Raw genomic sequence first — 23,729 nt, 5'->3', positions numbered from 1 at the left:
GAAAGATTCTAAAAGGGCCCTGAAGGGCAACATTTGCAAACAGAGAGTGGTGTGCACGTGGAATGAACTACAAGCTGAAGTGGTAGATGCAGGTACAATTACAACATTTAGATAGGTACATGAATAGAAAAGAATTAGAAGGATATGGGCCAAGTACAGGCAACTGGGGCTAATTTAGTTTGAGAAACTTGGCATTGATGAGTTGGACCAAAGGATCTGTTTCCATACAGTATGACCTGATTTGTGGAGTCCTGCTGTACACAAATTGACTGCCCCATTAATGAATTGTCCTGCACGCAGTTGTTCAGAAATCTTGCAGTTACACAGAACTGTCAAGGATTGCTGCACACATTGCAACAGGACGAAAAGCACAGCTTGAGACTGACCTTTCTCTTTGTTCAGCCAGCGAATGAATCGACCATAGTTGTGTGGCTTCAGCAACAGTTCCTTCAGGAATTGCCAAAGGTGAATTGGTTGACCAGAGCAGGAGGAGTCTGCCTCTGTGTCCATCCATCCTTCATCACTGCCTGGTGAGAGCAACCACAGATTGTCATTGTCACTTTTACTTATTCACAGTTCAATCATTGGACAGCACCTAACCTTATAAAGTGGCAGTCAATACAAAATGAATCGTACAGTGATCTGAGCACAGAGAGGCTGAATTTTGAGAATGTTTTGTTGATCATTTTCAGAGTTAATACTTTCTTACTGTTCTTTAGTTAGCATTCAAGATAGGTGGATGGATGAAAAAGGAAATTAAGAGGGTCTGTCGATTGTGAAGGAGCAAACATGGCCTTTGCAGTGATATGTACTTCTTGTCAGACGTGGGAGTTTAAAGAGAGTTTAAGGGTTACTGCGGATGATATCTGCCATAAATGCTGTTGGATGCGAATCTTATCAGATCGAGTGGGTGGGTTGGAGAGACAGATAGAAGCGATGAGGAATTTGCAACAGTGGTGGATGGCAGTTCTAGGAAGGGGGGAAAGTCCCAGATACAGTCACATAGATGGGTTAACACCAGGAAGGGTAAGAGAGGGAGGCAGCTGGAGCAGGAGTCTTTTGTGGATATACCCATTTCAAACAGGTATGCTGTTTTGGAAAATGTAGTGGGTGATGGATTCTCAGGGGAACGTAATACGAACAGCCAAATTTCTGGTATTGAGACTGGCTCTAATGCAACGAAGGGTACGTCGGCTTCCAAGTGATCAATTGTGTTAGGGGATTCTGTAGTGAGAGGTACAGATAGATATTTCTGTGGCCAGCAGAGAAAAAGCAGAATGGTGTGTTGTTTCCCTGGTGCCAGGATTAAGGATGTCTCAGAGAGGGTGCAGAATGTTCTCACGGGGGAGAGGGGCCAGCAGGTGGTCATTGTCCACATTGGAACTAACGATAATGGAAGGGAAAAGGTTGAGACTCTGAAGGGAGATTACAGAGAGTTAGGTAGAAATTTAAAAAGGAGATCCTCAAGGGTAGTAATATCTGGATTATTCCCAGTGCTACAAGCTAGTGAGGGCAGGATTAGGAGGATAGAGCAGATGAATGCATGGCTGAGGGGCTGGTGTATGGGAGAAGGATTCACATTTTTGGATCATTGGAATCTCTTTTGGGGTAGAAGTGACCTGTACAAGAAGGATGGATTGCACTTAAATTGGAAGGGGACTAATATACTGGCAGGGAGATTTGCGAGAACTGCTTGGGAGGATTTAACCTAGTAAGGTGGGGGGGGTGGAGGGGGGGGGGGGGACCCAGGGAGATAGTGAGGAAAGAGATCGATCTGAGACGGGTACAGCTGAGAACAGAAGTGAGTCAAACAGTCAGGGCAGGCAGGGACAAGGTAGGACTAATAAATTAAACTGCATTTATTTTAATGCAAGGGGCCTAACAGGGAAGGCAGATGAACTCAGGGCATGGTTAGGAACATGGGACTGGGATATTATAGCAATTATGGAAACATGGCTCAGGGATGGGCAGGACTGGCAGCTGAATATTCCTGGATACAAATGCTACAGGAAGGATAGAAAGGGAGGCAAAAGAGGAGGGGAAGTGGCATTTTTGATAAGGGATACAGCTGTGCTGAGGGAGGATATTCCCGGAAATACATCCAGGGAAGTTATTTGGGTGGAACTGAGAAATAAGAAAGGGATGATCACCTTATTGGGATTGTATTATAGACCCCCTCCAATAGTCAGAGGGAAATTAAGAAACAAACTTGTAAGGGGATCTCAGCTATCTGTAAGAATAATAGGGTAGTTATGGTCGGGGATTTTAACATTCCAAACATCGACTGGGACTGCCATCGTGTTAAGGGTTTAGATGCAGAGGAATTTCTTAAGTGTATACAAGAACATTTTCTGATTCAGTATGTGGATGTACCTACTAGAGAAGGTGCAAAACTTGACCTACTCTTGGGAAATAAGGAGGTGTCAGTGGGGGAGCACTTTGGGGCCAGCGACCATAATTCTATTTGTTTTAAAATAGTGATGGAAAAGGATAGACCAGATCCAAAAGTTAAAGTTCTAAATTGGAGAAAGGCCAATTTTGACGGTATTAGGCAAGAACTTTCGAAAGCTGATTGGAGGCAGATGTTCGCGGGTAAAGGGACGGCTGGAAAATGGGAAGCCTTCAGAAATGAGATAACAAGAATCCAGAGAAAGTATATTCCTGTCAGGGTGAAAGGGAAGGCTGGTAGGTATAGGGAATGCTGGATGACTAAAGAAATTGAGGGTTTGGTTAAGAAAAAGAAGGAAGCATATGTCAGGTTCAGACAGGATAGATCGAGTGAATCCTTCGAAGAGTATAAAGAAAGTAGGAGTATACTTAAGAGGGAAATCAGGAGGGCAAAACGGGGACATGAGATAGCTTTGGCAAATAGAGTTAAGGAGAATCCAAAGGGGTTTTACAAATATATTAAGGACAAAAGGGTAACTAGGGAGAGAATAGGGCCCCTCAAAGATCAGCAAGGCGGCCTTTGTGTGGAGCCACAGAAAATGGGGGAGATACTAAATGAATATTTTGCATCAGTATTTACTGTGGAAAAGGATATGGAAGATAGAGACTGTAGGGGAATAGATGGTGACATCTTGCAAAATGTCCAGACTACAGACGAGGAAGTGCTAGATGTCTTGAAACAGTTAAAGGTGGATAAGTCCCCAGGGCCTGATCAGGTGTACCCGAGAACTCTGTGGGAAGCTAGAGAAGTGATTTCTGGGCCTCTTGGTGAGATATTTGTATCATCGATAGTCACAGGTGAGGTGCCGGAAGACTGGAAGTTGGCAAATGTGGTGCCACTGTTTAAGAAGAGCGGTAAAGACAAGCCAGGGAACTATAGACCAGTGAGCCTGACCTCAGCTGTGGGCAAGTTGTTGGAGGGAATCCTGAGGGACAGGATGTACATGTATTTGGAAAGGCAAGGACTGATTCGGGGTAGAGAACATGGCTTTGTGCGTGGGAAATCATGTCTCACAAACTTGATTGAGTTTTTTGATGAAGTAACAAAGAAGATTGATGAGGGCAGAGCAGTAGATGTGATCTATATGGACTTCAGTAAGGTGTTCGACAAGGTTGCCCATGGGAGACTGATTAGCAAGGCTAGATCTCATGGAATACAGGGAGAACTAGCCATTTGGATACAGAACTGGCTCAAAGGTAGAAGACAGAGGGTGGTGGTGGAGGGTTGTTTTTCAGACTGCAGGCTTGTGACCAGTGGAGTGCCACAAGGATCGGTGCTGGGCCCTCTACTCTTTGTCATTTACATAAATGATTTGGATGTGAGCAGTTAGTAAGTTTGCAGATGACACCAAAATTGGAGGCGCAATGGACAGCGAAGAAGGTTACCTCAGATTACAACAGGATCTTGACCAGATGGGCCAGTGGGCTGAGAAGTGGCAGATGGAGTTTAATTCAGATAAATGCGAGGTGCTGCATTTTGGGAAAGCAAATCTTAGCAGGATTTATACACTTAATGGTAAAGTCCTAGGGAGTGTTGCTGAACAAAGAGACCTTGGAGTGCAGGTTCATAGCTCCTTGAAAGTGGAGTCGCAGGTAGATAGGATAGTGAAGAAGGCGTTTGGTATGCTTTCCTTTATTGGTCAGAGTATTGAGTACAGGAGTTGGGAGGTCATGTTGCAGCTGTACAGGACATTGGTTAGGCCACTGTTGGAATATTGCGTGCAATTCTGGTCTCCTTCCTATCGGAAAGATGTTGCGAAAATTGAAAGGGTTCAGAAAAGATTTACAAGGATATTGCCAGGGTTGGAGGATTTGAGCTACAGGGAGAGGCTGAACAGGCTGGGGCTGTTTTCCCTGGAGCGTCAGAGGCTGAGGGGTGACCTTATAGAGGTTTACAAAATTATGAGGGGCATGGATAGGATAAATAGACAAAGTCTTTTCCCTGGGGTTGGGGAGTCCAGAACTAGAGGGCATAGGTTTAGGGTGAGAGGGGAAAGATATAAAAGAGACCTAAGTGGCAAATTTTTCACGCAGAGGGTGGTACGTGTATGAAATGAGCTGCCAGAGGATATGGTGGAGGCTGGTACAATTGCAACATTTAAGAGGCATTTGGATGGGTATATGAATAGGAAGGGTTTGGAGGGATATGGGCAGTGTGCTGGCAGGTGGGACTAGATTGGGTTGGGATATTTGGTCAGCATGGACTGGTTGGACCGAAGGGTCTGTTTCCATGCTGTACATCTCTATGACTCTATGACTCTAAATGCAAGAAAAGCATAATTCAGAATGTATTTGCTCACAAGGAGAGCAAGCACTGATTGGATTTATTTGTGTTGTAACACCAAAGCTATGTGAGTATGAATAAAATTAAGATAAACCTGCTTTTTCCAATGCAAATCTGCAGCCAGTGTTGAAAAAAATTACAAAAGTTATTTCAATATGATAGGCAGATAAACTCTTATTCTCAGTACCCATAAAAATGTTATGGAAGTACCAGCCATTAATTTCCGGATTAATTTGTTTTTGCTTTGAAGATATGAGGTAATGATCCAGACAGGGAAGGTGGCTGAGAGGAGTTAGAGTCCAAATTGGAGGGAGATGAGCATTTCATTGTGTCTACTTGTGTGTCAATTCATTATCCTAATCAATGACCTCATTATTCTTAGGAACTGATTCATGAACCAGGGTTAATTGATGATATATGTTAATCAATGGCATGGAGTAGGACTCCCTCTGTATTGAAGAGCATGTCCACTGCCTCTCACATTGGACTTTGTTTACTCCTTTTACTCCTTTACCACCCACAACTATCTCACGTGGGCAAAGGCAAACGCTGAGCAATAGCAAGAAAAGAGTTGGAGGAGAGAGTAGGAAAATGGAAAGGTTTAAGTAGAGGGTTCCAGAACAGTCATTGACACTTTGTGTCTCCCTTCTTTATTCTTAAATCTCTTGGTGGAGGTTGAGGAGGTATAGTTGTGAGAGGGAGAAAGACACAGTTCAGCAAAAGGGAGAGTGTACTGCAAGTTGAGTACTCTGCTTTCTTCATGGCTGATTAAATGACGATCTCTCCCTATCGGCATCACTGTCTTATTGGTTTTTAAGGGAAAGTACCTCATAGAATCCCTCCAGCTTCAAGCAAGCCCTTCTGTCCACCAAGTCCATACTGACCCTCCGAAGACCATTTCAGCCAGACCCAATCCTTCTAACCCTGCATCTCCCATGGCTAATCCACCACGCCAGCACATCTTTAGATTGTGGGAGGAAACCAAGGCACCCGGAGGAAACCCACACAGACACTCGGAGCATGTGCAAACACCACACAGTCACCCAAGGGTGGAATTGAATCTGGGGTCCACGTTACTGTGAGGCAGCAGTGCTAACCATTGAACCACCGTGGACCCGAATATCGGTCTTGGTGAGGACAAAGAATCATTTAAAGTACAGCAGCACATCAAAGTTGGAACTGCTTTCAGTAACAACATTGTATAGTCCAGCAAAAAAAAACAGAGAATCCTTTCACCTGAGTACTTTGTAAAGACTTGTTAATCCTAATTCCTTCTAAGAGGTTGATGATCAAAGTGGTTGGTTAGAACAAGACTTCTCTTTACATGCAATTATCTCATATCTTTTTTTTCCATGGACTGTGAGGAGCATCAGGATTACTGGACAAATCTATATGGTTGCTGTGAATGCTGCTGTTCATTAGGTAACTGGAGGACAGGCACACAATGGGCAAGGACCACATGTCTGTGGCACAGTAACTGGACATGAAACCCCACCACTTCTGAGACCTTAAATTGGGATTGGGACAATGACACACATGTTAGTGCTGCAAGGTCCATTGTACTTAAAGAAAGGCAGAAAGTAAGGGTTTGGAAATCACAATAAGGAAGGAACAGTGGAGAGCCAGTCACTATTGTGCAGCCATCAATGATCAGCGCAAACACCACCAGCAAAGGCCTTCACATAGATCACATGTTCCATCCGAATATAATACATACCGCAGGAAGACATAGAGAGTAGAGAGTTAAATTGGAAAATAGCAGCGAATTGGTAAGAACCATTTTCAATCTTTATCTAACTTATTCTTCTTGTAAGATCACATTCTATGGAAGCCTATTCGTGTGGGATTTCTTCCTCTGGGTAGGGGACCTCTTTTCATATTGACAGTAGCCTTTCACAGACCCCCAGCTGAGAGACCATGCCCCTCCTGGTCCAAGCTATTTACACGTCCTCCCCAAGTCCAAGAGGCAGCAAGGGATTTTGTCATAACTATTTTGGTTTTGGCTGAGTTGTTAAAATAACTAGATAAAACAAATCAATAGTCATAACACAGCTAATATATATGAATGTGCCTATTCCACCTAACACAAGGATGTATATGGATGCATTATAGAGTCATACAACATGGAAACAGACACTTAAGTCCAACTTACCTGTATCAAGCAAACATCACAATCTGACCTAATCCCATTTGCCAGCATTTAGCCCATACCCCTCTAACTCTCCCTATTCATGTACCTATCCAGATGCTTTTTAAATGTTGTAATTGTACCAGCCTCCACCACTTCCTCTGGCAGCATATTCCATACATGCACCTCCCTCTTTAAATCTTTTCCCTCTCACCTTTAACCTATGCCATCTAGTTTTGAACTCACCCACCCTAGGAAAAAGAGCTTGACTATTCACTCTATCTAGCCCCCTTGTGATTTTATAAACCTCTATAATATTCTTGAAGAGTGCAATTTTACTGCAACACAGAACGTGAAACTTAACATAAATAAATTGCAGGGAGGCCACAAACTCCAGTCATGCAGTTCTTCTGCAGTGATGCCCGTGACTGAATGCAACATTCAAACTCAGCAATGGTTGTATATTGCAGTATTGAGTACTTATGCTTGAATTAAAATGACAGAATCCTTACGGTGTGGAAGCAGGCCATTCAGCCCATTGAAACCACACTGACTCTGTGAAGAGCATTCTACCCAGACCCACCCCATAACCCTGCATTTCCCACAGCAAACCCACCCAACCTACATATCCCTGGACACTATAGGTAATTAAGCGCAGCCAACCCACCTAACCTGCACATCTTTCTGTTGTGGGAGGAAACCCACACAGACACAGGGAGAATGTGCAAACTTCACTCAGACCGTCACCTGAGGGTGGAATCAAACCCAGGTTCCTGGTGTTGTGAAGTATCAGTGCTAACCACTGAGCCACTGTGCCAATTTCATGTTAGAGAGTGAGATTTATGCCACTAGTGGCTGCCTTTCACACAGGCTTTTCTGGAAAGTTATTGTTTGGGGATGTTGCAGTTCCACTCCTTCCCTATGCCACAGGAATATAAGCAGAGCCCCTCAAGTCTGTTCAGCATTCTATAAGATTACAGCTGAGCTGTGATCTCAATCCATGGCAAGTATGGAACATCCTCAACGGGACAATCTTTATTAAACATTGTTTTCTTTTCACTTTGGAGTAAAATAAGAAATTTAAAACAAAAGACTCCTTGCCATAACACTTCCAGCACAGAGCCCTCCACAGAAGTTACTGCATCCAGCTGTTAGTTTAGGGTATCTGTAGAGAAACCCTCTGCAGAATGAACTGGATCAAAACTGATCAAATGATAATTCACACTTTTGCTCCCCAACTAGTTACGTTTCATAGTTACAGCCCGAGCCATAGCCTCCCTGCAAGTGTTCCTGCACAGCTACAATTGCATTGCATATCTCAAATTGAATGAATATAAGAAGAGTTTACATACAGATAGAACGTTCAGAGGTCGTGAGCAGCATGTTACCACTGTATCTGTTATCTCCTGGTGTTGACTTCTCTTTCATCCAGGCAGCTGAAAAATACAAAAGCACTGTGTTTTAATATCCACCAATCAATACCCTCCAATCTCTTCAATATTTATTCTCTCCTTCCCTTTAATAGTCCTTGTCAAATATATTTCATCCCCTTTAACATTATAGTCCACAGCTCCCCTAATAAAAAATAGAAAAACATTCATTTAATAGAATATATTTCATGACTTTGGAATATCTTAAAACATTTTGGAGTGAATGAAATATATTTGAAGTGTAGACCCTGTTGTAAAGTGGCAATCACAGCCACCATGCACCCAGAGAATGATTCCCAAACAGCACTGAGGTAAATGATCAATCTGTTTGAGTGATTTCTATCTGAGAGCTGCACGTGGCAGGACAGCAAGGAGAACACGCCTGCTGTTTTTCGAATTATGTCATAGTATCACTGCTCCAAGCAATTGGAGCCTTGTCTGACTCAAAAGACAGAAAGTCAAAGAATGCAACACCTACTCTGGAATGGATTTGATCCAGACACATTCTCACTAAAGGAGGACACCATTGGCACCTCATAATTTATAATCTATTCTTCCTTCCCTGTTTATTATATTTGTAAGAAGAGCTTTTGTAATCTCTTCTACGATCTTGGAAATGTTAACTAAATAGATTAATAAATCATTTTGACATCTACTGGTTTTGAAAAAAAATCAGTCCAACTTCCTTTATCCTTTCTCAGAATTGAGCTTCCTGATACCCAGAATTAGCTTGGCTGCTTATCACTGATGCATCACAATGATAACTACCCCTGATTTCAGAGAAATGGGGAATGTTGGTGCAACGTGTTCAGAAAAGAGCACAGGAACATAGTCTATGGATTACTCTTTGATCTCCTTCGAGCATCCTAGGAGTACTGACAAAATATAATGGCTAGATCTTCCCAAAGTGAACCATGATGGATAATGTCATATTCGACTTTCATTCTTCCTGAATGCCATTTCTAGTGCTGATGTCTCCTCACTTATGAACTTTGTACTTGGCATCAAGGGCTCATCATTGCTGATTCTCTCTTCCTCTGCTCGGACAATCAAAACAGTCTACATCCATTTCTCACTGAGTGTGCTGGGCCCTGCCTCAACCTATCTGCTGCTAAACCCCTCCTTCATTTCTACCTTGTGATCTAGACTGGATATTTCCATCTCCTACGTTCCATAAACTTCAACCAATCCACAAACTACTGCAGCTCTCTAACGCAAACCAAATCCATTCACCCAGCACCCAGATGCTCACTGAAATGCATTGACACCAGTTACAGAGGTGTTTAGATTTTAAATTTCATATGCTTGGTCTCAAATAGCCCATGGCCTTATACCTCACTGTTTCTGTGATCTTTCTACAAGGCTGCAATCCCTCAACTCTGGTCTCTTGCATGCCCTGATTTTAACAGCTCCACGATTGATGACCATTCATTCAAGTCTGCTGCCTGGAACCTAAGCTCTGGAATTCAACCTCACAGTACCAGGCATCTGGGTTTGATTCCAACCTTGAATGTTTGACTGTGTGGAGTTTGCATGTTCTCCTCGTGTCTGTGTGGGTTTCCTCTCACTGTCCAAAGATGTATAGTTTAGGTGGTTTGGCCATGCTAAATTGCCCTACAGTGTGCAGGCTAAGTGAATTAGCCATGGTAAATGCAGGCACAAGGTAAGGAGCTATGTTTGGGTAGGATGCTGTCTGGAGGGTTGATGCACACTCAATGGGCTGAACAACTGCTATCCGTACTGTAACGATTCTATGATTCTTTCATCTCACCTCTTCCTTTCCATTCAGTGTCATGTCTTTGTTTTACAAACAGTTTTAAAATGTTACTTCATGTGAAAATACTGAATAGATTTTTTGTTGCTTGTTAACTACTCTGTTGGACTATTATAAGCAGTAGACAAGGAAGTTGTTCACAGTTTTGAACTTTGTCTGGTGTATGTCTATTGTAAGGAGACATGGAAATTAACCTGACAGTCAAGTAACCTCAACTGTTTAGCTTAATAAGACCATTAAAAAAAATTCAGTGTCAGTACTGAATTAAGGGCTTTTGCCTGAAACATCGATTTTCCTGCTCCTCGGATGCTGCCTGACCTGCTGTGCTTTTCCAGCACTTCTCTAATCTTTTTTTTATTAGATTAGATTAGATTACTTACAGTATGGAAACAGGCCCTTCGGCCCAACAAGTCCACACCGACCCGCCGAAGCGTAACCCACCCAGACCCAATCCCCTACATTTACCCCTTCATCTAACACTACGGGCAATTTAGCATGGCCAATTCACCTAACCTGCACATCTTTGGACTGTGGGAGGAAACCGGAGCACCCGGAGGAAACCCACGCAGACACGGGGAGAATGTGCAAACTCCACACAGTCAGTCGCCTGAGGCGGGAATTGAACCCGGGTCTCTGGCGCTGTGAGGCAGCAGTGCTAACCACTGTGCCACCGTGCCACCCATAAAATCTTGTCAGTATTGAATACTGAATCTAGTTAAAAATCACACAGCACCAGGTTATAGTCCAACAGGTTTATTTGAAATCACTAGTTTTCGAAGCGCTGCTCCTTCATCAGGTGGTTTCACTGGTTTCAGGTGGTCCACCCCAGTCCAACACCAGCACCTCCAAATCTGTTAGCGTGCAGAGTAAACGTCCAATAGTTGCTATGTAGACTAAGTAGTTCATTGCTTGAATGCTGCATATGGATAAGATCAGTAGTCAACATGCTGACTTTCAACTAAACTTTGATTGTCCTAGAAAATGGATCCATAGAGGGCAATGCATGATTAATTTGTTAACAAGTAACTTAGGAAGCATACAAAAGTCATGCTCACTGCCTGTTATAATGATAGTGGCATGCCGTTAGCATTCAATGTGCTGATGCATGGCTTCATGTGTTCAGGATGTTACCCATGTGGGTCCAGCAAGTGCCTAAAACTGGAAAGTGCTACTTATAGCCAGGCTGCACCTGTTAAGGCCAACCAGTCTGCAGCAAGTGCTGGAAGTCTCATGGAAGAGTTTATGAGCAGGTAAAAGAAGGAAAATGCTCCAAAAAGCCACACAGCTTTCCCTTGGGCCACACAATGCAGCACAGGAAGCCCAGGTGCAGGAAATTAACAGGATGGATCTCCTCTCTCCACAGAAAACAAGATGTCCTGGGAGGGACACTGCCAAGGAAGTGGGAGCAGTTAGTTTATGCTAATATTTAGGTCTGAGAATCTGGATGCACTTACACAAAAAGTTCAATGACCTTGAGCAGTCATGGTCAGTGGATGCATCTCATATGCCATGTCCTTTTACCAGTACTCTCACGCATAGTTCAATTCACTATAAAATCTCCACTTTTGAGTATATCTCAAATCCCAAAACACTCCCTACCATACTCAACATTCACCAGCCTGCCCTCACCCTCACACATTTAACACAGCTGCAAGCTTCAAACTTAGAATTCACAGCTTGTACACAATTCTTTTTACTTGTTCATACATTGTGATTATGACTGGCTTGGCCAGTATTTATTGCCCATCCTGAATAGCACTGGGGAAAGTGGCATTGAGCCATCTTCCTCAACTGTTGTAGTCCATGGGATGTAGGAGCACCCACAATGATGAGGGAACAGCGGTAGAATCCCAGCTACGCAACTGTGTCTGGCATCATCCAAACACATTGAACCACACTTGATACACTTTCTCTTCACAAAAGCAGCAGCAACTAACTAGCAGGAAGCAGATACAAACTGCATCCCCTCCACCATCCATCCCCCCTCCCTACCACCCCCCCCCCCCCCTCTCCCCCCACCCCCACCCCGGTACAGGCAGTCGTTAGTGCAGCCAGGGTCAAGAACATGGGATTCAAACCTTTTGTTTTTGTCCTTAACCCTCCTCTCACATCCCACAGTCTCCTGAAACCACAATCTCCCCTGGTGTACTAACTAAAGATGCTCCTTTTGCTTCCCTGGCTCCCACCCCATCTTGTACTTTCCAATATCCAGAAGCTGTCACTTGGTAACAAACCAGTGCATGAGCCTGAAGTCCAAGAGGAACAGGAGACTGGTAAGGAAGGAAAGCTGTGCATTTCCAGCCAGCAGCTCAGAGACTAACACAGCGTGTACTTCAGAGGGGAGCAGGGGAACAGCATCTGCACCTGGTGAGTCACCAGGCATGGGGAAGGGGCAGAACTGCCACTGGGTGCCCAGAGGCTGAGGTCACCCTGTTGCAAATACAGACTCGGATGAGGATTTCAGTGGGGTCACAATCTGATGAAATGGGCTTACACACAGTACATTGGCAGGCCAGCCAGAGAACCTGGCACCATTGTCAAGGGACTTGGAAAAGTTTGGCTCTAGCTTGACATGAGGCTTTACACAGAACTGGAGCCTGTCATTGATATCTCAGTCAACGAGTGTGGTGCTGGAAAAGCACAGCCAGTCAGGGAGCATCCGAGGAGCAGGAGAATCAACATTTTGAGCACAAGCTCATCATCAGGGTTGGTATCTGAGCCTATTATCCATGATAATGAAGAACTGAAGAAATTCCAACAGGAATGATGGTTACATTGCTGCTCCAATTAAAACAAAACCAGTTTTAATCAACCCATTCAGGCAGGTAATGGCACAGCCCGATAACAGATGGCACTTGAATCTAGAGCTCTAGTTGCAGAGATAAGTTCAGTGACCACTGTCTACACACACCTTCTCAATTTACCTGGAACAAATTTGCCCAGTTTATTGTCTCTTTCTGATCTCATTGTAATTAAACGTACCTGAACCTAGTTACGTTTGGATGTAGATTTTCTTTATCTAACATCTGTCAGGGCAACACAGAAGTAGTTTTAAACCAAAACACTTCACTTACATGACTTAAAATATCTTACAATTTACCTAAGTTCAATTTGTATGTAATCTCCTTTTCTCAATATTCTTTCTGTCTATGGAGTTAACTGTGTAGGCTGAAGCTATCCAGCACAATTACAAAGATCAGTGAACAGATTAATGCAATCCATTACAGATCAATTACCATTAAATACCATACAGACCCTTAACAGCTGTGGTATAAAATTATTCACACAATACAGTCTCAAACTGCCCATACTTCCTGTTGTAAGTTTGATCACAATCACTGATAAATAATTATGCTCTAGTGTTGGAGAATTTAGCCCAATTAACCAGAGAACACAAACACACAGATCAGACTGAGAACTGACAAGGATTTATTGAACAAACAGCGATATCGTGGAAGAGACTTGAGCCCACTGAAACAGTCACTGAATAGGCTGTTCAGAAGGAACCTCAGCTTCTTCTCTGAACAGAGTTTTATACCCGAACAACAATGAAGGGTGAGTTTGGGGCAATGGTGTGAGTTGTACAACAAAGAGAAATAAGGTTTATTCATTGAAAAGATTTAAGTGTCCAGTGTCTGACAATGAGTTTCTTAATTGACTCAGGAGATTCCGATCCTTGGCTGGAGTAGGTGTTAGTGGGTTTCATCCTGGTATCAATGTGTTTGTATTGTTGAGGGAGCAAGCAAAGTACCTTGGGTGCCTCATTGTCTGGGTACCCGGCTTGACTCCTAGTGTGAGCAGCTGTGCCCTAAGGACATCAGAGGTGCTGTGCTATTGTGGAGTGGGAGAATCTTTATTGGTTAATCTGAAGAAGTATATTCTCTTGGTCTGGGGATGGATGAGTCGTGTCCTCAGGTATGTGTGATGTCTGAGGTGGCTGGTTTGGAAAATTTGAGGCATTGTGGTAAGCTTAGTGGCTAAGTGCAGTCATTTTGTGTTGTCTGTTTTGTGGCCATGTCATGGGGAGGCCGGGACCCATATTTTCTCCCACATCCGGTATAAAGGTACTCATCCACACAACCCTAAAGTTGCTCACTTCCTGATGTAAAGTTATTGGCATTCCCTGGTGTAAATTTACCAGTACTCCCTGGTTTAATGATGTTCATATTCCCTGGTGTAAATTTGTTCACACTCCCCAGTTTAAAGTCATTCGGAATCCTTGATGTAAAGGTGCTCACTCATACCCACTTCTGTAAAGTCCCATCCGCTATGCTGCAAAGTTGCTCACATCCCCTATGTAAAACTAGTCATCCTCCTTTGGTGTAAATTTGCCAATGCACCCTGGTATAATACTGCGAATGCTTTCTGGTGTACAGTTGCTCACACTCTCTTCCATTGCTGGAAACCAACGATATTGCTTGCTTGATCATGACAAACTTGCAATCAACTAAGTGGTCAGCTGCTTGCAGTTGCAATTTCATCACTGAGTAAGAGGTCATCTCGCACCAACAGTTCTTTCTGTGGTAGCTTGAGTTACAAAAACAATGGAGTGGTCAATCTGACACACACAGTTGGTGCCAGCCCTAGGGGTTGCCCCTTTACAAGTTCACAGGCACAGTACAGCCGATGCCTTAGATCATTCAATTACATTTTCAAATGAAAAACTTCATGTTTTGATGAAGTAATTAAAAAATAATCCATCCTTATAGGCACAGATGCGTGGGAACCAACACAATTGCCTTTTATTTAAATCTAAGATTCATCTCATTGAAGTCCTTTAACCATCACAGTGAAACTTCACTCAAGACCATGAAAATGCCTTTTAATAACGGAGAAATGTGTAACGGCAGAGTTTATAATAACAAAGATTTCTTAAAGCATTTCTTATAATACTGTAGAATCTAATCAGAGTCAAATAATTGTGGCAAGGATTTTGTTCACCGTACATAGAGTCATACAACACGAAGACAGATTTCAGTCTGACTAATCTAGGCTGAGTATCATCCCAAACTAATCTAGTCCCACCTGCCTGCTCCTCGGCCATGTCCCTCCAACCCTTTCCTATTCATGTACTTACTTGATGTCTTTTAAGTGTTGTAACTGTGCCTGCATCCATCATTTCCTCTGGAAGATCATTCCAAACCACCCTCTGTATAAAAAAACTGCCCCTCATGTCGTTCTTAAATTTCTCTCATCTCACCTTAAAAATATGCCCTATTCTTGAAATCCCCCACTCTTAAGGAAAAGACACCTACCATTCACTCTATCTATACCCGTCATGAACCTGCTATGCTCTAAAGCAAGAAATCCCAGACTCTGCAGCCTTTAATTACAAGTCAATAAAAGTAATAGAGATTTATAAATAAGCACTTACAATTATCCTAATATTTATCATCCATCTAAATGTATAGGCTTATAGTGAGAAAGTCTACAGTACCTAGATTTGTAATGAACAAGTCTAATAATGCTGGCTCCAATAGCAATACTTTAACAAAATAATTTATATTGAAGGCCATGAATAATGGCAGGGTTTATAATGTGACTTTGTAAGAGCATATAAGATTGTAATGAGGAGAGGCTAGAGAAATCTATTCAATGTAGGAGAGTAAGTTCAAGTTATGGGAGGTTACAATGAGGTAAATAGGAACAAGACAATTAGCTGTGATCTTCTTTTTACAAACAGTAAACAGTGACCAAATTGATCGCTTTTAAAGGGAGATTATTGAAAAGCTATAAAAAAAATTAAAGGTGGAAAAGAGTTCAGAACTGGAAAACGTGGATAACGTGTTTAGAGAACTTTCTTAGGTACAGATGGTTGAATAACCTGTGTTGTAAAAGGTTCCATAATGTCAATTAATATTTGTAATAGCAAGTTGGTACATAAAGGGCATTTCAAACAGCAGTACTGTACTGGTAATGAGGGTTTATGATAATAAGGTTTACCGGCATTGTTTTTATAACCACAAGCTTTGTAGATCTTATCAAGTCTTAAATCTGATACCAGCCTCCATTACAATTGATGTTAATTATTTATATTGTGAAACTCTGCTCATAAAGTCATGCAAAAGAATTCTAGGAATCACCAACATAAAATTAAAGTGCTCTGTTCATAATGGTGGCTTCCAAGCTACTGTACACTAGCTGCCATCCAGATAAGGAACAGAGTGCCCTGCTAATTCCGTGGGCTCAGTTATTTATACATAATTCGAGCTGTGGCTTGGACTTACTGCCACCACAAGTAACCAGGGCAATGAAGCCTGCATTAACTTGTGAAAGGAGTCTGATGGGATGGATATCATGGTTGGCATAGGGTAACCACTCACTCTGCCAGAATGTCAAAGTGACACTTCAATAAAATCACAAGGTGGGCAGAATTGACTGGGGTGGAGGATAAGTTGCAGGGGGAGGGGATGGGAGAGATGACCTGGAATGCTGTTTCCAAGCTAAGCAAAGATAAAGCAACAGAGTTGAAAGTTCAATGAAATTTGTGTTGTGTGAACTGATTTCAGACGGAATGTCAGCAAGTGACCATGAGATTGATCACAGTGTGTCAGGAGATGAAAAACAAGCCTTTGAACCTTTTTCCCATCTCGATCTAACAGCTTCTGACTATTAAGTGGATGTCAGGTAAATCCATATTAGCCTGTGATGCCTCCACAGTTAAACAACTTTCTTCAATTGCTGCCTGGACCCACTCATAGGTAATGTATATGCAACAGGATGGGATTCCTGATGAAGGGCTTTTGCCCAAAATGTCAACTCCCCTGCTCCTCGGATGCTGCCTGACCTGCTGTGCTTTTCCAGCACCACAGTCTTGACTCTAATCTCCAGTATCTGCAGTCCTCACTTTCACCGAGGGAGGGATTGTACTTTAGCTACTACAGCTATCCAAAACTGGGGGAAGGATAAGAGGCCTGTTAAATGAATGAGGAGACAAGAGCATTGGCTGTTCATGCCTTGTACTATTGCCTTGTACATACCAGATTTCCAGATGTCCAGGTGTGCATACAAAATATCACCGCACATCGGCGATCTTTGTCTGAATTCCTCTTCTGACATGGAGCACAGGTCCTTGCCGCTGAGCTCCTGGAAAGATTTCCCAATTTGTGGCAGTCGGTATTGATGCTCTGTCCATAGAATCCACTTCTGAACATTGCTCACACTCCATTCTATTGGATCTAGAAACAAGAACATTGTAGGAATTAATAATTTGATTTGATATGATTTATTATTGTCACATGTACCTAGGTACAGTGAAAGATTTTGTTTTGCTTGCACTACAGGTGGATCATAGCATACAAAGATTATAGGATGATTGAACAGACCTAGGATTACCAAGTTATGGTTGCAAAGAAGGTGCACAAAAAGCAAGAGTAACATGAGATTTGAAATTTCAGAGGACCTTTCTGAAGTCTAATAACAGTGAAGAAGAAGCTGTTCTTGAACCTGCTGTTTCTTGTGTTTAAGCTTTGATACTGTATTTTGCCTGACAGAAGAGGTTGGACCAAGTTATAACTGGGGTGGGAGATGTCTTTGGTGGTGTTGGCTGCCTTTCAGAGGTAGTGAGAAGAGTAGATGGAGTCAATGGGTGGAAGCTCAGCTTGTGTGATGGACTAGGCTGTGTTCACAACTCTCTGGAATTTCTTACAGTACTGTGCAGAGCAGTTGCCATATCAAGCTATTATGCACCCAGATAGAATTCTTTCTATGGTGCATCTATAAAAGTTGGTGAGGGTCCTGATGGACATACTGAATTTCTTTAGTCTCCTGAGGAAGAAGAGGTGTTGTTGTCACTTCTTGACCATTGCATCAATGTGAGTGACATAGACAGATTGTTGGTAATCGTCTATTGTAGGAATTTGACACTCTTGACCCTCTCTACCTCAGCTCCATTTTGTTAGCATCTGACAAACGTATCAGTCCTAGTCACCATCAGAAAGCAGAGGCATGCATTTTGAATGAGATGAATAACCTTGATCTGAACTGAATTATCTGTATCTTGCTCTGTTCTATAGTAAAGTAGATGAGCTAGTTCCATGCATTGCTCAGGCAATTAAAGTTTGTGAGTGTCAGGTATGGTCGTCTGAACTACAGGATTTGCTAATTCTGATATTTTGGGTTACATATTTAAAAGAACTTTCACCTTGCAGGAAACAGTTAAGGTTCATTGTTACCTTTCCTCCTTACACATTCATTATTTGATGAGTATAATTGAACTAATTCAGATCGGATTCCCACTATGCTTTGCAGTACTAGGAAACAAATGTGATTCTTAAATTCAGCACCAACTGAACCGGTTTTTTTTATGCTACGTGTTGCTTTCATAAAAAAAATGCACAATGCTGCATTTGACTTTACTTTAGAAAAGCATTATACTGCAGTTCTGGAAATCTGAAATAAAAACAGAAAATTCTGGAAATATTCAGCAAGTCAAGCAGTGTTTGTGGAGACAGCAATTGAGTTAACATCACAGTTACTGATTTTATTCATGAGGCAAATGCTTTAACAAATATACAAGCAGGGAAAATGGTATAAGGTTGGGTGGGTTGCGCTTCGGCGGGTCGGTGTGGACTTGTTGGGCCGAAGGGCCTGTTTCCACACTGTAAGTAATGTAAAAAAGGCAAAAGGCAATTATTATGGGGAAAGACTGGAGAAATTAAATGACAAAAGGAACGAGGATGCAAAGAGCAAGCACGTGATAAGGGTACAAGTGAAGAAGCAAAAATGGTTCTGGGTTACCAAAGGTCATGAGGTCAATGATAGTCTTAGAGACTTGTTCAGTACGGAGCCACGAGCTGGAGGGATATAGAATGCAATCTGTTAGGTCTGTTATGCATTTTCAGCATTGTCTGTTTTAATGTTCTCCTTAACTATATTTCCTATTCCTCTATGTTACAATTTCAAAAATGTATTAATTTATGGGATGTGGACAGTGCTGACCAGGAACATAGGAACAGGAGTAGACCATTCAGGCCCTCGAGTCTGCTCTGCCATTCACAAAGATCATAGCTAATCTGTGGCCTGTTTAATTAAAAAAAGACTCTAATTAAATTTAACAATAGAATTAGTATCAACTGCCATTTGAAGAAGAAAGTTCCAAACCACTATTATCCTTTGCATGTAGAAGTATTTTCTAACATCTCTCTTGAATGGCCTGGCCCTAATTCTAAGACAATGCCTCCAGTTCTAGAATCGTCACCAAGTGGAAATGGTTTATCATTATCTACCCTGTCTTTCCCCGTTAATATCCTGACGACCTCGAATAGATCTTCCTTTAGTATTCTCAATTCTAAATAATAAAGGCCCAATTTTAATAATCTCTCCTCATAACTTCATCCCTTTAATCCTTGCAACTTGCATTGAATTCTCTTCAAGGCCAAAGCCTTACTAAGATGTGATGCCCAGATCTGCTCATAGCTCCTTGAAAGTGGAGTCGCAGGTAGATAGGAGAGTGAAGAAGGCGTTTGGTATGCTTTTCCTTATTGGTCAGAGTGTTGAGTACAGGAGTTGGGAGGTCATGTTGCGGCTGTACAGGACATTGGTTAGGCCACTGTTGGAATATTGCGTGCAATTCTGGTCTCCTTCCTATCGGAAAGATGTTGCGAAACTTGAAAGGGTTCAGAAAAGATTTACAAGGATGTTGCCAGGGTTGGAGGATCTGAGCTACAGGGAGAGGCTGAACAGGCTGGGGCTGTTTTCCCTGGAGCTTCAGAGGCTGAGAGGCGACCTTACAGAGGTTTACAAAATTATGAGGGGCATGGATAGGATAAATAGACAAAGTCTTTTCCCTGGGGTCGGGGAGTCCAGAACTAGAGGGCATAGGTTTAGGGTGAGAGGGGAAAGATATAAAAGAGACCTAAGGGGCAACTTTTCCATGCAGAGGGTGGTACGTGTATGGAATGAGTTGCCAGAGGATGTGGTGGAGGCTGGTACAATTGCAACATTTAAGAGGCATTTGGATGGGCATATGAATAGGAAGGGCTTGGAGGGATATGGGCCAGGTGCTGGCAGGTGGGACTAGATTGGATTGGGATATCTGGTCGGCATGGATGGGTTGGACCGAAGGGTCTGTTTCCATGCTGTACATCTCTATGACTCTATGACTCTACTCTAAGGTTTTGTATAACTGCAGCATAATATCTACATCCCTAAACTCCAACCATGTAGAGCTGAAGGCCAACATTCCATTAACTTCTTGACTAGGCTAGCATTTGTTTCCAACCCCTAAAGAAATGCAGCCATAGATTGGATAATCAAACTTGCAGGACAGTGGGGCTAATTAGATTATTCTGTCAAATATCCTGTGGCAACCCAATAGACCAAATGATCTCCTACTGTGCTGTATGGTTTAATGATTCCGAGGCATAATTTCTCCTCTCTGAATTACCTGTGGGTTGAAATCAAGAACCCCCTCAAAGTTCAAATAAAAGCAAAATACTGTGGATGCTGAAAAACTAAACCAAACACAGAGAATGCTGGAGAAACTCAGCAGGCCAGCTCTGAAGAAGATTCATACTGGACTCAAAGAGTTCACTGTTTCTCACTCCAAGGTGCTGCAGATGCTGGTCTCTCCACATTCTCTGTGTTTGCTCCACTCAAAGCTATTCTTTCACAGGACAACAATATCCCAACCTCCCAGTGTCTTTCTTCCCTTTTAAAACCTTCAGAAATAGAAAGACATTCAATTAAATAGTATATTTCATGATAACTGGATGTCCTGAAGCATTCTACAGTGAATGAAGTACTTTGACAGGTGGTCATGTTGGAAAATCAACTGCCAGTTTGAATACAACAAACTCCCCAAATATATGATAATGACCAGCTAATAAATCAGCTCTTCCTCAGTCCTGATGTGGGTCTTGAACCCAAAACCTAGTAACACATTAGTGAGGGTACACAGTTGACACATGGTATAATATCAGCTAATCACAAGCAATTTCTTTCTTTGTCTGAACTTGGTAATCTTTGTTTCTTCACCAACATGCACCAGTCACTGCAAATGCTCATTGCCCCAGTTTAGACCTCCTCATTTCCCTTCATGCCCTTTCAGTACTCCCTACCGATCTCCAAGTGTCCACATTTCTCAGCTAATCATTACATTCCCCAAACTATGCACAACTCCCACAGTTTCTCACTTCCACAGCTCCTCTTCCTTGCTGAAACAACACATCCACACACCAATCATTGATAATGCCACAGAAGATAGTTTCCTTCTCAAACATCAAGTTCCCAAGCCTCCTATGAGCAATACTATGGGAGATCAACTGCATTAGAAATGTTAGTGTGCACTTTCGAACATCATATAGTGTTCAACAAAATAACCTCCATATTATACCTGATAAACAGTGCGTAAAGAATAAAAACTGAGAACACACCAATAAGCAGTCCAGTTATCAAAATCATTGACACTATATCGAATTCCCTTAATTGACATGTTTATAAGTTATAGTCATAGAGTGATGCAACATGGAAACAGATACTTCGCTCCAACCAGTCCATGGTGAACATAACCCCAAACTAAACGAGTCAAAACTGCATGTACATGGCCCATATCCCTTCAAACATTTCTTGTTCATATAACTTTGTGGGTGGCACAGTGGTTAGCACTGCTGCCTCACAGCGCCAGAGACCTGATTCAATTCCCGCCTCAGGCGACTGACTGTGTGGAGTTTGCACATTCTCCCCGTGTCTGCGTGGGTTGCCTCCCACAGTCCAAAAATGTGCAGGTTAGGTGAATTGGCCATGCTAAATTGCTCATAGTGTTAGGTGAAGAGGTAAATGTAGGGGAATGGGTCTGGGTAGGTTGTGCTTCAGTGGGTCGCTGTGGACTTGTTGGGCCGAAGGGCCTGTTTCCACACTGTAAGTAGTCTAATCTAATTTAATTATCTGAATGCCTTTTAAACATAACTGCAGTCGCATCCATCCCTTCCTCTGGAAGATCGTTCCACATAAGAACAACACACTGCGTAACCGGTCCTCATGCCTTTTTTAAATCTTTCTCCTCTCACCTTAAAAATATGCCCCCAGTCTTAAAATCCCTCACTCTAGGGGGAAAGACACCTGCTAGTCACCTATTATGATTTTATAAACCTCTATAAGGCCGCACCTCAATCTGTCATGTTCCAGTGAAACAAGTCCCAGCCTATCCAGCCTCTGCTTATAGCTCAAACCCTCCAGTCATGGCAACGTTCTGGTAAATCTCTTCTGAACCTTATCCAACTTAATAATATCCTTCCTGTAACAGAGTTCCATCAAATTAAAGCAGATTTGCAGTGGTAAATTGAGCAAACATATGAAGCATGAAGAAGACAAATTGATCCACTTTACTTGTTCCCACCCAGGCATGTTACTGTCCATCTGCATCAAAGCCAACCCAACTCATACAATTTCCTGGGAGTGGTATTGACAATAAAGAGAACAAGTTCAGGGGGATAAATCTCCGGGTGACTCCTGCTTGATTCTCAAAGGTAAATCATGAAAGTTCCAGGGGACTGCAATGACCAGTATCAATTGTACAGCTAACCCATTGACTTGCTATAGGTCGAGATGACTTCTCACTGTTCACAAAAACTCATTCAATTCCATACTGAATGGCTGTCATAACTCCATTGTCATTGCATGTTCTGACAATTTGTTCCACAGGTAAGAGACTCTGAAAAAAAGATGTTCTTAGCAGCTAACTTAATTCTATCCTCCCTCAGTTATTAACATTGACTTCAACCTCAGAGAAGCACTTCCCATTGAATCTGTGTGACAACTCAATTTTCCAAACAGCAGCCTTCCTTCTGACCTGTCCAAATAACCACCAACGTTTCCATCACAAGATCACAACTTGACATTTATGTGAAGGAGGCGGAGGTGGGTATTGCAGATGCTGAAGATTAGAGTCAAGATTAGAGTGGTGCTGGAAAAGCAAAGCAGGTCAGGCAGCATCCGAGGAACAGGAAAATCGACATTTCAAGCAAAAGCCCTTCATCAGGAATGATGAACATTGATTTTCCTGCTCCTCGGATGCTGCCTGAACTGATGTGCTTTTCCAGCACCACTCCAAACTTGACATTGATGTGAAAGAATCTGTGCTTGTCATTTTGTAGCAGTCACACATCCAGAGAATAAAATCCTGTACAAGTAATGAAGTGGTACAGGTTGGCACTGATGCCATGGAGTTTTAGTAGCATGTCACAAGTTGTCAATTTTTCATTTGATTTAATAGTGAAAAATGCCGCATGAGATTCACTGATACTTGATAAATCATCTAGGATTATGTTTCAAGGCATCAGCAAATCATTTTTGTTCAGATTGTGCTTTAACCCATTCAACCTTTGCTGTTTAATTTATAATTACACTCTGAGGTTTTTATCATTTTACTGCCCTACAACAAATTCCTGGCTACTTGGTAATCTTCACACAACACATCATTGCTAATTGACGCATTTAACAACAACAGTAACATAAATTTATATGCCATTTTTAATATAGCAGAGTGTTCAAAAGCAGTACATGGCATTCTCAAACAAAAGAAAAGTGACGCTGAATCATACAAGAAGAAATGATGGCAGAAGACCAAAAGCTTTGATCATGAGGAAAGGGAAGCTTTAAGAGTCCTAAAGGAAGACTAACACAAAGGAAGATAGCTGTAGTTGCACAATCACTGCAAGTCCAAAT

The 23,729-nt window shown here is 42.3% G+C and overlaps 1 protein-coding gene across 2 annotated transcripts in view; it reads right to left on the bottom strand.

Moving 5' to 3' along the window:
* Window positions 1–23,729, bottom strand: part of spdef (SAM pointed domain containing ets transcription factor) — a 97,598-nt gene that overhangs the window by 5,708 nt on the left and 68,161 nt on the right. For both annotated transcript variants that reach the window (XM_072563325.1, XM_072563324.1), the window contains exons 3-5: window positions 17,045–17,242; window positions 8,213–8,296; window positions 387–527 (exon numbers count right to left, since the gene is read on the bottom strand). In XM_072563325.1, the coding sequence (XP_072419426.1) occupies window positions 387–527; window positions 8,213–8,296; window positions 17,045–17,242 (423 nt within the window). The remainder of the gene's footprint in view (window positions 1–386; window positions 528–8,212; window positions 8,297–17,044; window positions 17,243–23,729) is intronic.

This window comes from Chiloscyllium punctatum, chromosome 45, assembly GCF_047496795.1.
Source record: "Chiloscyllium punctatum isolate Juve2018m chromosome 45, sChiPun1.3, whole genome shotgun sequence".
Lineage (NCBI taxonomy): Eukaryota > Metazoa > Chordata > Chondrichthyes > Orectolobiformes > Hemiscylliidae > Chiloscyllium > Chiloscyllium punctatum.
This window is presented reverse-complemented; position numbering and strand designations above follow the sequence as displayed.